The sequence below is a fragment of the Geotrypetes seraphini genome, chromosome 1, assembly GCF_902459505.1.
Source record: "Geotrypetes seraphini chromosome 1, aGeoSer1.1, whole genome shotgun sequence".
Taxonomy (NCBI): domain Eukaryota; kingdom Metazoa; phylum Chordata; class Amphibia; order Gymnophiona; family Dermophiidae; genus Geotrypetes; species Geotrypetes seraphini.
In genome coordinates this window covers 178,256,482-178,273,811 of record NC_047084.1, presented here as the reverse complement: position 1 = coordinate 178,273,811, position 17,330 = coordinate 178,256,482, and the positions used below count along the sequence as shown (strand labels likewise).

Here is a 17,330-nt window from a genome sequence, read left to right as displayed (position 1 = left end):
GCGGTTTACATATAGGTATTTCAAGCATTTTCCCTATCTGTCCTGGTGTGCTCACAATCTATCTAATGTACCTGGGGCAGTGGAGGATTAAGTGACTTGCCCAGGGTCACAAGAAACAGAACAGGGTTTGAACCCACAACCTCAGGATGCTGAGGCTAGAGCTCTAACCACTATGCCACACTCTCCTCCTCTCTTCCTAGTGGCTTTTACTCCAAACTTAAGAGCTCTAATGGAGGTATTCTTTCCCCTTGATCATTTCTGTTGCTGTTCCCTGACCTTTTTCTGGCTCCACTAAATCCTGTCATGGGCCAACCAGAAGTGCATACAATGTGGTCACATGATGGACTTTACAGATGCATAATGAAATTGTTAATCCTGTTTCTATGGCAGTCGTGGCACATTGGTTTAATGATTTCAACATGTTTGTACACTGCGCACAAACTCCAAGATTTTTTACTTGGGTACTGACTCATAATTTGGGACCTAACATTTAGTACCTGCAATTGTGATTCTTTTTCCCTTTGTTCATCACTTTCCATTTGTCCACATTAAAATTTCATTTGAGATTTGGATGCCCAATGTCCTAGTCTCACAAAATCTTTCTGTAATTCCTCACAATTTTTATAATGTCTTTGAATAATTTTGTGTCTCTGCAAGTTTGATCACCTTACTTGTTGCTTCTTGCGATTTAGTAATTGACATTTGCAGAGAAGAAATTGTTTGATTATGTAGATTTTATGATATGGTTTGTTTTTATCTTATGTATGTTTTAATTGATATAGACCATTTAGTTTTTTTGTAAATGGTATAAAAAAGTTTAAAAAAAAATAAACTCATATACTGTGAAGTCCTAAAGATAACTTCTCCCTCCCTAGTCGTGGGGGTTAGGGGCAGAGCCGGCTCTTACTTGGTGGCCTAACGGTGACGTGGGACAGGAGCGATCTTCCTACACTCCTGCCCCGTGCAGAGCCGTGCTGCTGAGTTCCCGTAGTCTCATGAGACTACAACAGGAACTCCCTGTTGAAATCTCGTGAGACCACGGGAACTCACAGCACGGCTCTGCACGGGGCAGGAGTGTAGGAAGATCGCTCCTGCCCTGCATCACCGCTAGACCACCAGGTAAGATCCATGCTTTGATCGCCCCCACGCCACCTCTGATCGCCCCCCTTCTGCCTCTGATCACCCCCCCCTCTGCCTCCGATCGCCCCCCCCGCCGCCTCCAATCGCCCCCTCCACCTCTGATCGCCCCCCTCCGCCGCCGATCGCCCCCCCCGGCTGCCTCGGATTGCCTCCCTCCGCCTCCAATCACCCCCAGGCTGCCTATGACCACCTCCCTCCAAGTCCCGGGGCCATTTTTTTTCGATGCCAACGAGCGATTCTCAGGGGGGGGGTCTGGGGAAAAACCCCACGGATAATCGAAATCGCAAACATCAAGACTGCGAATAGGGAGGGGGAAGTGTACTGTACAGTATGTACATGTTTAGAGAGTATCTGTTACAATCAGAATGCAGTATCAGAAGGGTATAAGGAATACAATAACCATGCATAAAATAACCATGCTTATTCATCTAAAACACAACTAAACTTAATAAAACTCTTCCATAAGCTGCAGATCTGAAAATTCTTACCATGTTCTGCTGCAGATCGAGGCTCTGGTAATCACACCAAAAAGAAACACAAAAGAAAATGATCATTAGGAATGGGTTATATTGATTATCACATGTGTGAGCTCTCATTATTCAACCCACCATGCAATATATGTACCCGTATTTGCCGGCGTATAAGACGACCGGGCGTATAAGACGACCCCCCAACTTTTAGTTAAAATATAGAGTTTTGTTATATACTCGCCGTATAAGACTACCCCTTCTTCTGCACACCTTCTCTACCGCCCCGGGTGCAGCACAGCCGGCCAGGTCCCCTTACTTTTGTGGCACTTCCCCGACCGACCGATAACAGCCCGGGTCCGACAAACCTCCCTGCCCTTAACCGCGAATCTAAATTACCTTCTTACAGCTGCTGTAAGAAGGTAATTTAGATTCGCGGCTACAGGGCAGGGAGGATTGTCGGACCCGGGCTGTTATCGGTCGGTCGGGGAAGTGCCACAAAAGTAAGGGAACCTGGCCGGCTGTGCTGCAACCGGGGCGGGGCAGCCGCCCCTCTCCCTTGGTAGCCACTCGAACCGAGAGGCTATTCTCCTTCTCCTTATCTGCCCTGCCTGCAGCACAGAGCCGAACGGAAATCTTCCCGACGTCAGCGCTGACGTCGGAGGGAGGGAGGGCTTTGTTTAAGCCCTCCCTCCCCTCCGACGTCAGCGCTGACGTCGGGAAGACTTCCGTTCGGCTCTGGGCTGCAAGCAGAGAAGGTAGGGAGAAGAGCCGCGTACATCCAGAAGACTGAGCATCCAGCCCCGCAGGAGCCCCGCGACCCTCGGAGGCGTCCCCATGGGATCCCTGCGACCCTAGGGGGCGTCCCCACGGGATCCCCGCGACCCTAGGGGCGTCCCCGTGCAGCTCTCTAAACAGTACCCGGCGTATAAGACGACCCCCGACTTTGGGGAGGATTTTAAGGTACTGAAAAGTCGTCTTATACGCCGGCAAATACGGTATATAAGAAAGTGTCCATAGACTCTGAGAAGCCAAAGAGACTTGGGGATAAAACAGTGCCAAGTATAAAAACAAGACATTTGTGAACAAGATGAAGGGTTGGAAGTGAATTGCAAAAAGATTTCTTAATTTATTCTAAATTAGTCATATAGGGGTCCTTTTACTAAGGCGCACTAGCCATTTTAGCGTACGCTATACGCTAACGCATCCATTATAGTCTATGGACGTGTTAGCATTTAGCACGCATTTAGCATCCTATCGATCAAGGTATTTTTAATTTGGTTTGAGGTCTCAGTGATTTACACATTTTGGCCCCGATTCTATAAAAGATGCCTAAAGTTAGGCGCCTAGATCGGCATGCCTAGCCAATAACGCACCTAACTTAGGCCCCCTTATATCAAGCCGCGCTAGAGTTTTTTTTATTGCCGGCTGTTGCGGTAAAAGCTCCGATGCTCATGGAATTCTATGAGCTTCAGAGCTTTTACCGCAGTGGCCAGCGATAAAAAACCCTAACGCAGCTTGAAAAAACGGGGCCTTAATTGTTTAAAAGGTTCAATTGGCACTGAGAATTGGCAATTAACAACTCATAATTGATGTTAATTGCACTCAGTTGGATGGTAGGCACTGACCACTTTTTGGTAGGTGCCTAGTCCAAGGTGCCTACCAGAAAGTAGGCGTGGTTAGAGACAGATTGTGGGCGTGGTTTATTAAAAAAAAAAAAAAAACAAACTAATTTATATTCCGCATATCCTACATGCGGATTACAATTTATTCAGGTACTCGAGCATTTCTCCCTAACTGTCCCGGTGGGCTCCCACTCTATCTAATGTACCTGTTTTGGACTTAGGTGCACACATTTAGGTCAAGAAAACCCTAGCATAAATAGGATGCACCTACAATTAGGACGCCTACCGATGCCTAAGCCCACTTTAGGCACAAGTAAGAGTGATTCTATATAGTGAAGATGGCGACATACTGAGTTGTCTGAGCTACATCCCCCTTGGAAGCTCCTTTGATTTAACTTTTTTTCCTGCCTTATTACCTGTTTTCGGGTAATGCTGAAGAGGAGGGGACGAAGCGCTGCTAGAGCCTCGCAATGCTCCAGGACAGCCGTCTTTGGCAATATTGAGGAGCTAATGAGGAGAATGCAGGGCACGCCATTGCCATCGGGGAATTTCCCACAGGAGACGCACAGTGGAGGAGAGACTGCAGCTATCTCCATGGGATTAGAAACATCTTTGAGCCCCGATGTTAGAGCACCTCCCCCACGCCCTCAATCTACCAGTTCCCTGCAGACGGAGGCACTTCCGGAAGTCGAAGTTCACCTCCTCCCGGAGGCTAGGGAGAACGAGAAGGGGACTGTGCTGTCGGACTCTTTGCCGATGCAAATGAATCTGAACAGGGAGACTGAGGAAGATAAAAATTGGCTGCTGAAACTTTTCTTTAAAAATAAACAAAAATAATTTTTAGGCCTTAAAATACAGATGTTCCCATCTGTATCTTAAAGAAGATAATGAAACCTGGTGTTACAGCCCTGGGGGCGACCTTTTACTTGCGTCATCTATGTAAATGTGTAATTCATTATCAATCTTATAAATTTGTTTTCTTTGAGCCGTCCCAACTGACAACGTTTCTCTCAACGTCACGCTTGGAGAAAGATGAATGCTTTGTTAAAGGAAAGGGTGCCCTAGTCTCACTCAACTAGTCTATTGCTTGTGTAATGTAATTTTCTTTAATACTCGCTTATTACCCGTTTTGGATCATTTTTGAGGACTTGAGTTGAAATTTAAGCTTATAGTTTATTTCTTTAATAATATAATTCTTATTTTAGTTTATTATTCTTTGCTGAATTTCCTTTCTGTACAAGTGAAAAATGCTTGATTTATAATGAAACTCAATAAATATATAATAAAAAAAAAAGTGATTCTATAAAGTGCATCTAACTTTTATAGAATCATGCTTAGTCCTGGACTACTTGGTGCCTAACTTTTATCAAAATTTTAATTTAGAAATACAAAGAGCAAAGATTTATGTTGGCTGTGTTTGTCCACTTGGATTTGTGGAAATAAGGGTCAATGACCAAATTTTAGGTGATGCCTTTTTATTGGATGAAATGACTGTATCTAAGACAAGCTTTTGAGACTTATCCTTTTCTCTTAAGGTCAGTGTAATTACACTGGGTTTATATCAGTGGTCTCAAACCCGCGGCCCGGGGGCCACATGCGGCCCGCCAGGTACTATTTTGAGGTCCTTGGGTTATCATAATCACAAAAGTAAAATAAAACAGATTCTTGATCATATGTCTCTTTAGCTATAAATTACAATATTATTATTATTAAGACTTAGACAAAAAGACAACAACCCCAGACTACAAGATGTTCAGAAAGGAAATAAAAACAATACTCTTCAAGAAATCCCTTAATAAAGCTTAATACCATGATAAAGCTTAACCCCCCTCTTACCATCCCCTCCCTAACCCCAGATCCTACTTTTCCCTCTCTTGGAAACCTTCTCTGATCTAACGTTGTAACCCTTCTTCCATAACTCTTTTTGTAATCCGCTTTGAACCGAAAGGTAATGGCGGAATAGAAATCTGTAATGTAATGTAATTTATAAACTACCTCATGCAAAATTGTCATTTCTTTAATAAGACACTAAGGCCCTGATTCTGTATAGGATGCCCGGTAGAGGTGTTCTATTCAGAATCGGGCCTACACTAAACCCCGATTCTGTAACCGGCGTCCATGTTACAGATGCTGGTTAGAGAATCGGATTAGATTAAACACGGCCCGCTACACTTATCGCGGCAAGGGATCTCTCTGCCGCTATAAGTAAAGCGGGCCGCAGCCCCCTGTCCGATTGCAGGCAGGAGGGTGCCCAAAACCTCTTGCCGAAAGATGCTCCCCCCCGACACTACCGACCTCTCCCCCCGACACTACTGACCGCCCCCCCCGACACTACCGATCTCCCTCCCACCCCGACACTACCGATCTGGCAGAAGATGCCCCCCCCGACACTACCAATCTCTGGCAGGGGGGGGGGGCATCTTCTGGCAGGAGGGTTTGGGCACCCTCCTGCCAGATCGGTAGTGTTGGGGTGGGAGGGAGATCGGTAATGTTGGTGGGGGGGAGGCGGTCGGTAGTGTCGGGGGGGGGGAGGCATCTTTCGGCATGAGGTTTTGGGTACCCTCCTGCCTGCAATCGGACAGGGGGCCGCGGCCCGCTATACTTATAGTGGCAGAGAGATCCCTTGCTGCAATAAGTATAGCGGCCGCGTCTACTTACAATGTAGACCTGCATTTTGTTGGCCTACATTGTAAGCGTCTCTTCCTCTACTAGGGAGACGCGTAGGGCCGCCTAGGTTCGCCTAAGGCCGCCTAAGGCCCTTAGGCGAGCTTAGGCGTCTTGCGGGTCTCCCTAGGCTCCCGAAGGCGCCTTCAATATAGGCGGCCTGCCTGGGGAGCATTTTTTAAAAAAACGTGCATCCCGATTGGCTGATTAGACAGCTGTAGGACACCTACAGCTGCCTAAAATCGGACGCACTTTGAAGAATCAGGGCCTAAGGGCTAGATTCACTAAGCAAACTGATCATGTACCAATTGGTTTGCGACCCCTTTGCGACCAGATTTCCCTCTGGGCCGATTCACTAATCTCTCCTGCAATCTGCTTCCAATCTGTGCATGCAAATGAGGGGAAACGCATACAAAGTAGACAGGGACACGATTCACCAAAGAAATTTTTGAAACCGATTGGGCTGGCCGATCAACCCAAGAAGTGACTACTGGGGACCAGTGGAAAACGTATTTCCAACTTTCCAGCTCCATTGAAGCCCTGCTCTCTGCCCTGCTTCTGCACGCCCTGCTCTCTGCTGCCCCGAATCTCTCCTGCCTGCTCTGCCCCAAATCACCACCCTGCTCATCCTTGGATTTCTCTTGCCTGCCACCCCAAATCTCTCCAGCCCTTCCCCACACTGCAAGCCTGTGGTTTTAACCCACGGGTTAAAACCATGGGCTCGCTGGGCTACAAAAAAGTAAAAAAAAAAAAAAAAAGGTTACGGCTCAGGAGGGTCTTGACACATGCGCAGGATCACACACTAGCGATCTGTGTCAGCCAGATGAGGGCATTCCTCCAATCGCCCTCATTTGAATTTTTTACATTTGTGAATTTGTCAGGCTTGCTGGGATCGTCCACGGATCGTCCAGGAAAAATGGGTTAGTGAATCTAGCCCTAACTATTTTTTTCTGAGGCCTTCCAAGTAGCTTCATACTAATTCAAAATGCCTGTGTATGTTGGTACCTCTCAGTGAAAGGGAGTGGAGGGATAGATAGAGATAATGAACTATTAATTTAGAGTTCAATGGCCCTATATCTGATAATGGGAGAGAAAGCGAATGCCTCTATTCAGACCTGTGTCAGTTTCAAAGTGGTTGATCATTTTAATTTCAAAGATTTTCCACTCCTGTTTGCTTTTGAAGTTTTGTTTAAATGCCTTTCATGTACGGTCATTAAACGAGTGATCTTTTTTGAGAAATGTTCACTATTGTTTTTTTTTCTTTTCTGTAATAGTTTATGTCTATGAAGATTGATACATGTCTTGTTTATCTAGTGTAATATCCCCTTTTTTTTTGTATTGGATCATATATACTATGTTCATAGTGAAACATGGACATGATATGAGCCTCTTATTTTGAATGTGGGTAGCTACAGTCTCTTGTGATTTGAGCTGGCATAACTTGTTTTGTGGTATTTGTGAAGCTTTTGCATTATTTTTTTCTATTTGGGAATCTGTTTGGAGTTTGCATTGTATACATTTTTTTCAGGATAGGTGGTTGATAGAATTTTAGAATTAGGGAAGGGGTGAGAGTGTGGGAAGATCTGATCCCTAGCAGTAATTAAGTGGGTCTAGTTTAGTCTAGTCTTCGGTTTATATAATGGGTCATCTCGTAGTAGAGCTCGACTCGGTTCACAAATAATTAAGATCAGATAACATATAAAATGTGAACATGAGAAGAAGGTGTTAAAACACTATAATTTTACGGAATTGTTGCAGATGACCTATTAATCTAACAGTCAGGGAGTTTATACCAAGTTTCTGCCAGTTTAAACACAAGAGATTGGCTATGCTTCCCAACAGATTTAATTCCTTTAAAAGAAGGGAACGATAGTTTATATTTCTGTATAATTCTCGAGTGGCAAGATCTAGAAGTATTCCAATGTAAGGGAACGAAAGGATCAAAAATTCCATAAAGAAACTTGAAGACAATACATCAGGGGTGCCCAAAAGGTCAATCGCGATCGACCAGTCGATCGCAAAGGCAACACAAGTCGATCGCGACTTGCATTGCATTTGCGTTTTCCCTGTTCTCCAACACCACAACAGGCCAGCAGCGACTTCCGAAGCGCCGGGCAGGCCAGCCTCCCCCCCCAGAAGGCTGTTGGCCTGTTGCGGCATCGGGAAAGAGGAAGAACTTGGCAGCAACGATGGTGGCAGCGGCAGTTTGGGGGGCCTGTTCTCAGACGTCAGCAGTGGCCTGTTCCAAGATGTCGGCGGTGGCTTGGGGGCCTGTTTCCACACAACAGGCCCAGTGGTGGCTTGGGGAGAAAGAAAGGGGAGACAGAAAGACAAGGAGGCAGATTAGGGAGACAGACAGCCAGGGAGACAGAATGAAAGGGGGGTAGGGAGACATAAAGAATGAAATGGGGAACATGGAGACAGAAAGAAAGAAAGGGGGCAGGGAGACAGAAAGAAAGACAGCAGAGAGAAAGAAAGTAAGAAAGGGGGCAGGGAGACAGAGAGAAAAAGAAAGAAAGGGGGCAGGGAGACAGAAAGAAAGAAAGGGGAGGGGTCAGGGAGAGAGGAAGGAAAAGGGGGAGGGAATGGAGTGTGTAGGGTGGTAGGGGGCAGGTAGGGAGAGAGGAAGAAAAAGTTGGACTCATGGAAGGACAGAGATATTGGTTGGGGAATGGAATGAGGTCTGGAGGAGGCAGATAGGAGGGAAGAAATATTGCATGTACAGTCAGAAGAAGAAAGTGCAACCAGAGACTCATGAAATCACCAGACAACAAAGGTAGGAAAAATGATTTTATTTTAAATTTAGTGATCAAAATATGTCCATTTTGATAATTTATATCTGCTGTCTATATTTCGCACTATGGCCCCCTTTTACTAAACCGCAGTAGCGGATTTTAGCACAGAGAGTCTATGAGCATCGAGAGCAGCGCAGCTCCCTGCGCTAAAAACTGCTATCGCGGTTTAGTAAAATGGGAGGGGGTATATTTGTCTATTTTTGTATAGTTGTTACTGAGATGTCATTGCATATTTTAAAGTCATCTGCCTTGACCTCTTTGAAAAAAAACCCTGAATATAAATGATAGTGAATATTTTTTCTGTGTACAGTGTATTTTGTGTTTTTAAAAATTTTATTGTTAGTAGATCATTTTGACTTGGTCATTTTAAAAGTAGCTCGCAAGTCAAAAAAGTGTGGGCACCCCTGATCTAGGTGTTCCTTGACTAAGATTTATCCCTTGTCAGAGATGTGGGATTCTCTATGAATCTTTTCATCCAAGATGGACATTATATTATAGACTCTATTGCCCTTATGTGACTTCTTATTATTTATACAATATTGATTCTCTGACATCTCGTGTGCTTCTCTCTGCTGAGAGATATCTGTGATAAAAAAAAATTGAAACAAATATTGAACAACCGTATTCTCATTGTTGGCTAACCTCTATTATTTCTTTCAACCATGTTGCACAGAATGGGATACAAAAAAAAAAAGACACCCCAATATTTGGATAGGAATATTTCTTCATTTAAAGTTACACTAACAAATATTTTCCCAACCATGGAAAACTAGACTTGAACATAAATTAGGCAAATCAGGTCCTCTTTCTTGTTATAGATGATATAAATTATATATAAATTTCAGATCCAAATGTTTCCTCAGGTCGAACTTACTCCTGATGACCAAACAATGAGAGACCTATCATGTGGTTTTCTTGGCATGATACTGGAGTTGTTTGCCATTGTCTTCTCCTGAGGAATGGAGAGTTAAGTGACTTGCCCAAGGCCACAAGTGACTGTTATGGGTTTGAACCATTAGTCTACTCCTCAGCTCCATATATTAATTAAACCTTTGCAAAATGCTGTTCTGTGGCCATAAACTTATAATGTGCAAATAAAGACAAAAAAATAGCAACATCGTCAAAATTACCAAGAGTTTGAAGCATTGTGATTATGACCCATTCAGCTCCGTTCACAGTTAGAGGTTGGGCTTATGACAAATATACCCCCTCTTTTACGAATGCATAGCGCGAGTGGCAGTAACTGCTCTAACGCTCATAGGAACGCTCATGCGTTCGTAAAAGAGGGGGGTATAACTTTTTCCACCCCAGATTGGCTTGTTTAATTTTCAACTAAGACTTTGCCTTTTGCTTACTTTTCTGAAGAATTCTGAAATCTGGGGAGTCATGGATTTCAGTTCCCTGTTGAAACCACGTGACATGTAAAGGAGGTGCCCCTTTCACTCTGCATTCTAGGACCACAACCTGTCCTTCTGACGCTGTGGTGTTTTGAAGCTCCTGAATTTAAATGGAAAGAATCCTCACATCAGCAATCACAAATCTATGAGGTAAGGCTCGGTAAGTTTACTTTCAATAGAAAATAAAACCATAAGCAAAAACAAAAAGTTAAAAGCAAAAAAAAATAAAATAAAGGGCTCCTTTTACTAAACTGCAATAGCATTTTTAGCACACGCTAAACCTGTGCTACGCGGCTAGAACTAACGCCAGCTCAATGCTGGCGTTAGCGTCTAGCCCAAGCGGCAATTCAGCATGCGCTAAAACCGCTATCACAGCTTAGTAAAAGGAGCCCAAAATGTGCTAGAAGAACAAAGTGTAAACAAACAGGGAAGCAACAAAACAGAACAAAATAGCCAGACCTCTCTTGCCCGACCTGACCTGTCAAAGTTCTCAAAGGAGGTAATTTTATAAACTTTTTCCATCTGTGAAACCCTGTTTTATTCATGTAAGATGGCTTTTTATAAAATTCCCTCAGGGGAATTTGTAGGTGTGTTCCCGGGCAGTGTTTGAGCAGAGTGCAGGTAGAGTTGCAAGGTGAGCACATTCTTTACAAAAGACACAAGTGCTTTACTTGCTAATATTTATGACTGTGTTACACAGTCTTGACTCTCCTGGAATCATTTAGGACTAGATTCAGTAAACGGCACTCAAAAATTGGGGCAGAAGAAAATTGGCACTCAATGTTGTTCTATAGTGGCACTCAAAGATGAATGCCCATTATACAACATCCTTTAGTGCTGATATCAGCAGATATGATGTACAGAGGGCAGGATCTTTATTAGTCAATACAATGTGGTGATCCAAATGGTGGTTCTCATATGTGAAGAGATGGGACCCTACATGGTTCGTATTTCGAAAAACACTCCTTCCTCAGGGGTCCAGAATGGTAAAATTCCCTCCCATAGAGAACTATTTGGCATATACCCAATTCAGGAGTTACTTTGTGCTCCATTTGGCACACTCCTATTTTCCTCATGGGTTTCCAACCACCTACCTACTTATTAAATTAAAATTGATCTTTTATTGTTAATATTGAAAAATTTAATTGAATTAATTTGATTAACTTAATTACTCAATAAAGATCCATATATTTCAGTTGCCAAACAGGCCTTCTTAAAGGGAATCGACAGCTGGTGCAAACAACGATTCAAAATACTCATTAAAAATTCAAAAAATTCATAAAGGCAATAAAGTTCATAAAGTGCAAAAAACTTCAAACAGTTCATAAAACTTCTGAAAAATGATGAAAATTATCAATCAAACCAAATGGCAGTACTTATCTCACACACTCTATCCGTTGTTGAAACCATTGCTGGAAATACAGTAGTTATAATCAGGTCCGACGTGGCCTGCGTTTCGCAGGGTTAATACTTTACCCGCTGCGTCAAGGCACTGAAGGCAACCTGCTTGGAATCGGCAGGAGAGTGCTGCAGTGCCATGAAGTAATCGTTGCCTTCAGTGCCTTGAATGTCTCTGCTACAAAGCACTACACAGTCTACTGCCCAATTACCTCACCAACCAGTTCATATTCACCAGACCTGGAAGATCTACTTGACCTTGTTCATCCTTCCCCTTCCCCTCAGTCAAAGGACGCAGCCAAAAAAGATTCAACAGACTCCCATCCTACTAAGCAGCCTCCAAAGACTCTGAATGGAGCCAATTGGTCAGAGCATTCACCTCCTACATGCACTGCAGGAAGCTCCTAAAAATGCTGCTCTTCTCCAAATTCAGCGATCCACCCTAAAACCCCCAAGAAAAGTCTCCTGTCACCATTGCTCCTTTACTTCATGTTGCAGCTCATGGACCGTGACCATCCTTACCGCTTTATTAATCTCCCTCTTTGCACAGACTTGCTTAATTTCCACATTGTGAACATTCCAGTTATCAGTCCTTCCCTCAAGGGCCGCAATCCAGCCGGGTTTTCAGGATTTCCCCAATGAATATGCATTGAAAGCAGTGCATGCACATAGATCTCATGCATATTCATTGAGGAAATCCTGAAAACCCGACTGGATTGCGGCCCTCAAGGAGGGACTTTGAGACCCCTGATTTATGTTATTGTAGAGAATGACAGGGAGGCACATTTTTCCCCATCCCCATAAACATAAACACTTCTTAAAACAATTCCTTCATCTCTTCTTTCCATTTGAACCAACTGGTTCTTTTTTTTTTATTTTTTTCCCATTTTGAAACCATGCGCATTTGTTAGTTTCTCTAGGGGCTCCTTTTACAAAGGTGCGCTAGCGTTTTTAGTGCACGCACTGGATTAGCGCGCGCTAGCTGAAAAATTACCGCCTGCTTAAAAGGGTAGCAGCTAGCGCCTGTGGCATTTTAGCGCGCGCTAAAACCGGGAGCCCTAGATGTTTTCTGATGTTGGGAAGGATATGTTTGTGTAATTTGGATGAAAGCTTTGTTAAGCTGTTTCTGTAGCAATTAACGTTTAATAGTTCAGCATTATTTTTTCTGGCTGAACTCACCTGCTCTGTATGCATGCTTTTCTATTCATTTTGGGTGTGCCCTGCACTCCTACATATGTGTACAACGTAGATTTCAGGTACAAAGAAGATGACTTTATTAAAGTTACCTAATCAGATGTCCCAAAGATGTTTCATACAGGTCTTTCAGCAATATTTTCAACATGTCTAGAAATAATTTGATGTTAGAAAGTTTGTGTTTTATTTTTTAACAGACTAGTAAGCGTGAAATTGCATCTGTCTTTATAAATTAAGCTGTAGCATGAATGCACAATGGACAAATACAGAAAAGAGAACTCAAACCTTGGTAAAAGTAGGCGGACAACAGATGGTGTTACGGGATTCCTCTTGTCGGTATAAATAAGAAGTAGGACTTTGAACCTGGAAATCAAACTGACTGTTAGATTGTATTAATCAAAGTCTTTAACATAATATCTTGCGTTTTCATCTCATCTTTGGCCTCAGCCTGTTTGCAGTTATGAAGGATTACATTTCTCTTAAGCGAGATGAGAAAAAGGTGTGGCAGTGTTCAAGAAAGAGGGATGATAATGAGATATACCACAAGACATGCTCCCTAATATTCAAAGCAATGTAATATTCAAAGCAATGGCTGCTGACCAGTTAAATAACATTTAACTGACTAACCATGAATATTCAGTGAGAGATAGCCGATTATATCTGCTGAATATTCATGGCTAGCAGCTAAAATTTAGCAGGCTTTACCGTGCAATAACTGCCAATAATGAGTGCTGACTGGACAAATTTAGAAATAGCAGGCCTATCTTTGGCCGCGATTAAATTAACCAGCCAGCACTAAATATTACCTTAGCCGGTTAAGTTAATGCTGGCCATGAAAATCCTGGATATTCAATACCGGTCACTGAAAACAGCCCAGCACTGAATATCTGGGCTCACTGTTGACTGCGGGAGTTAGCCGGACTGCCTCCCATGTTCTGAAGAACACAACATGCTTGGCTTTGAAATTTCAAAGCTGTGGGCCTAATTCTAAAAAGGACGCCTGGTCTCAGCAGCCACATAAGCGGCTTTTGAGAATCGCACACAAGCATCCTATATGGAATAGCGTCTGTCTGTTATATAATCATTTCTGTCCTAACAGACAGATGCCTAACCCCCATCTAATCCTGCCTAATCCCCTCTCCCCCGATTCTCTAACCGGCATCTATGTCACAGGTGCCGGGTAGAGAATCGTATTGCCGTTGAGCTGATTGCGGCAAGGGAATCTCCCTTCCGCTATAAGCTCAATGGCAACCACAGTGGCAGGGAACCCCCCAAAACTCCCCGTGCCCACACTCTCCTGCTACTTCCCGAAGCATCACCCCTGAAGCATCCACCGGCAGGAGGAGTACCCAATTCCTTCTGCCAGAATCCCCCAAAACACCCTCCACCCAACTGCAATAGGCAGGAGGGATTCCCACTCCCTCCTGCCGGAACAATCCCCCACCCAGTGACCGACTGATCTCCCCACTTACCCAGCGATCCCCCTAAAGGGGAGACCACCCCAAACTCCCCCCCCTCATACCTTGTAAACAGAAGGACCAGTCGGAGTGAGGCATACACCCTCCGACCAGCAGGCCCGCCACTGGAAAATGGTGGGCCTTGCACATCCCGGTGCATTCTAGGATGCACCAGGGAGGAGCCAAAGACCCTGATTGGCTCAGATGCCTAAGGCACCTGGGTCAACTGGAGTCTTAGACCTCCTTCCCAGTGTATTTAGGGATGCACTGGGAGGGGCCTAAGACTCGTTGGCCAGATACCTAAAACCCCTTGTTTGCAATTACCCCATGGACACTTTGCTCCAGCAATCAATCATTTGAATCAGACTTAAGTTTGTTTTTGATACCTTTCAAATTAGGGACCCCTGATGAAGGTGTGTTAAGTTTCAAGTTTCAAGTTTTATTCAATATTTGATTAATCGCCTATTGTAACTACTAAGCGATTTACATTTACAGAAAATACATAATAAAAAATTAACAATAATATAATAAAATCTAAAAATCAATTTAAAACAAACTAGACAAATTTGGACAGGAAACATTGGGAAAGAGGGGGAAGAAATACAATTTATAATAGGAAAGGAGGGATCAATAAGGGTAAATACACAGAATGGATGGGAAAACAAAATATATATATATAGCTGACTGAAGTGAAAGGGAGTTGTAAAGAGTAATTGGCAATTCAATTAAGGATTAAAAGCGTCTATAAAAAGAAAACTCTTAAGTTGGCTTTTGAATTTGTCGAGGTTTTTCTCCTCCCTTAAATAAAGTGGGAGAGAATTCCATGTTTGCGGTGCTGTGACTGAGAAAATTTACTGTCTTCTGGTATTTATGATTTTGAGAGAGGGGATAACTAATAAACGTTGCTGATTGGATCGTAAAGTTTTTTGAGAAGTGTATGGAATTAGAACTTTATAAATGAATGATGGAGTTTTGGATGATAAAGATTTAAAGGTGAGTAAAGATAGCTTGTATAAAATTCGATGTCCCACTGGGAGCCAATGTGCTTTTTGTAATAAAGGGGTTACATGGTCAAATTTTTTGGCCCCAGTAATTAATTTAATAGATGTATTTTGTATGATCTGTAATTTTCTGATTTCTTTTTGGGCCATTCCTTTGAATAAAGCATTACAATAATCGATTTTTGCAATAATTAATGAATGAATTAGTATGTTTAAAGATTTGGCACAGAGAAATTTTGAAATAGAACGAATTTGACGTAGTCTGTAAAAAGAGGCTTTGACTACATAACTAATGTGGTCATGATAAGTTAAGTTTTCGTCAAGGATGACATCTAAGATCCGAATTTTGTTAATTTGTTTGAGCGTTACTCCTTGGATTTTAATAGGAACAGATATTTTATGATTTTCTTTCCAAGGGAAAAGTAACGTGTTGGTTTTATTAATGTTTAGGGACAGTCTATTGTTGTCCAACCATAAATGAATCTGTTTGAGTTTGTCATTGATATTAACGATTTCGGATTGATTATTGGGGTCGATGGGATGTAAAAGTTGGACATCGTCAGCATATGCGAATACTGTAAAACCGATAGATTGACAAAGAGTCAAAAGGGGTGAGAGAAAAATATTGAAGAGAAGAGGGGATAAAATAGAACCTTGGGGAATACCGTAAGGATTAGAAAAACTTGCAGAAACAGTATCGTTGAAAGAGACTATAGAAGTTCGATTGTCCAAGTACGATCTAAACCATTGAAGAACTTGCTCGGAAATACCTATAGACCGTGTTGGGTCCCCTGGTTTGTAAAAAGATGGTGATATTAACCGCAACCATAATTGTTTTACTAAACCTAGCCTGCATCTTGTACCTCTGTCTGCAGTTGTTCTTTGTTTTGCTTTCATTGTTGTTTTCTGCAGACCAGTTGGATTTTGCTTTTGTTTTCCGGCATCCTTTTTCTTACACATCAGTTTATTGATTAATTTTCCAATAAGAAAGTGTGAAAGGAGCCCATACACTCATTCCTGATCATTTTAGACAGCATGCTACAATCAGATTACCTGATGAATGGGAACTGAAAGGGGCTGAATTACAGTAGTGGTCACTCCTGCCTTTGGAGAAGAACATCCTATTGTCAAGGACACTGAGGTTGTTTTCTTCTGAGCCCTGGAAAAAAAGAGAAGAAACATTTTTAACGAGATTCCCAGTGCATAACCATTAGGGACCATATAAATCAATTATCCATCTCTTTTGCATAGCTTAGCAGTCTTAATAACCTCACTGCTGCCTAACAGTGATTCCAGATTACATATTCATGTATTATAACACTCAGCTCCACCATAAATATAGCTGGGATGTGTAATAATTTAAGATCATCATCTTAAAACAAGGGAACAAAGGTAAGTGAATGAATAAGCAGCTGTTCCAGTCTCCACAAGCGCCTGATGCCAAGAAATGAACTCCAAGTAGTGAATATCTAGAAAAATATTTGCTTTTCAACTTCTGTTACATAACGAAGGTTAGTAAATCAGATATCCCAGGACTTTGGAAAGCAATATTTTTCTGACAGAAAAAGGATGTCAGAGAATTATAAGATCAGTCAGAATGTAGTTGAAGTAACTTGGATAGCAGTTCTGGTCACCATATAGAAAAGGTACAGAGAAAGGTGACAAAAATGATAAAAGGAATAGGAAAGGCTAAAGCGGCTAGGGTTCTTCAGCTTGGAGAAGAGATGGCTCAGGGTTGATATGATAGAGGTCTATAAAATAATGAGTGGGGTGAAAAGGGTAGATGTGAATCACTTGTTCACCCCTTTCCAAAAATACTAGGACTAGGGGACATGCGATGAAGCTTCTAAGTAGTAAATTTAAAACAAACTGGAGAAAATATTTCTTCACACAACGTGTAATTAAACTCTGGAATTCATTGCCGGAGAATGTGGTGAAATCAGTTAGATTAGCAGGGATTAAAAAAATGTTTGGATAATTTCCTAAAAGAGAAATCCATAGGCCAATATTGAGATGGTTTGGGAAAATCCACACCTTATTCCTAGGATAAGCAGCATAAAATCTGATTTACTACTTAGGATCTAGCTAGGTACAGTACTTGGGACCTGGCTTGGTCACTGTTGGGAACAGGATACTGGGCTTGATGGACCATCGGTCTGTCCCAGTATGGCAATTCTTTCTTATGTTTTATG

The 17,330-nt window shown here is 42.6% G+C and overlaps 1 protein-coding gene across 4 annotated transcripts in view; it reads right to left on the bottom strand.

Annotated features, from left to right (window-relative positions):
• The window catches only part of PALLD (palladin, cytoskeletal associated protein), a 792,721-nt gene that overhangs the window by 373,651 nt on the left and 401,740 nt on the right, over positions 1 to 17,330 (bottom strand). For all 4 annotated transcript variants that reach the window (XM_033942034.1, XM_033942043.1, XM_033942063.1 and 1 more), the window contains 4 exons: positions 16,192 to 16,297; positions 12,966 to 13,043; positions 10,047 to 10,188; positions 1,629 to 1,652 (listed from right to left, as the gene is read on the bottom strand). In XM_033942034.1, the coding sequence (XP_033797925.1) occupies positions 1,629 to 1,652; positions 10,047 to 10,188; positions 12,966 to 13,043; positions 16,192 to 16,297 (350 nt within the window). The remainder of the gene's footprint in view (positions 1 to 1,628; positions 1,653 to 10,046; positions 10,189 to 12,965; positions 13,044 to 16,191; positions 16,298 to 17,330) is intronic.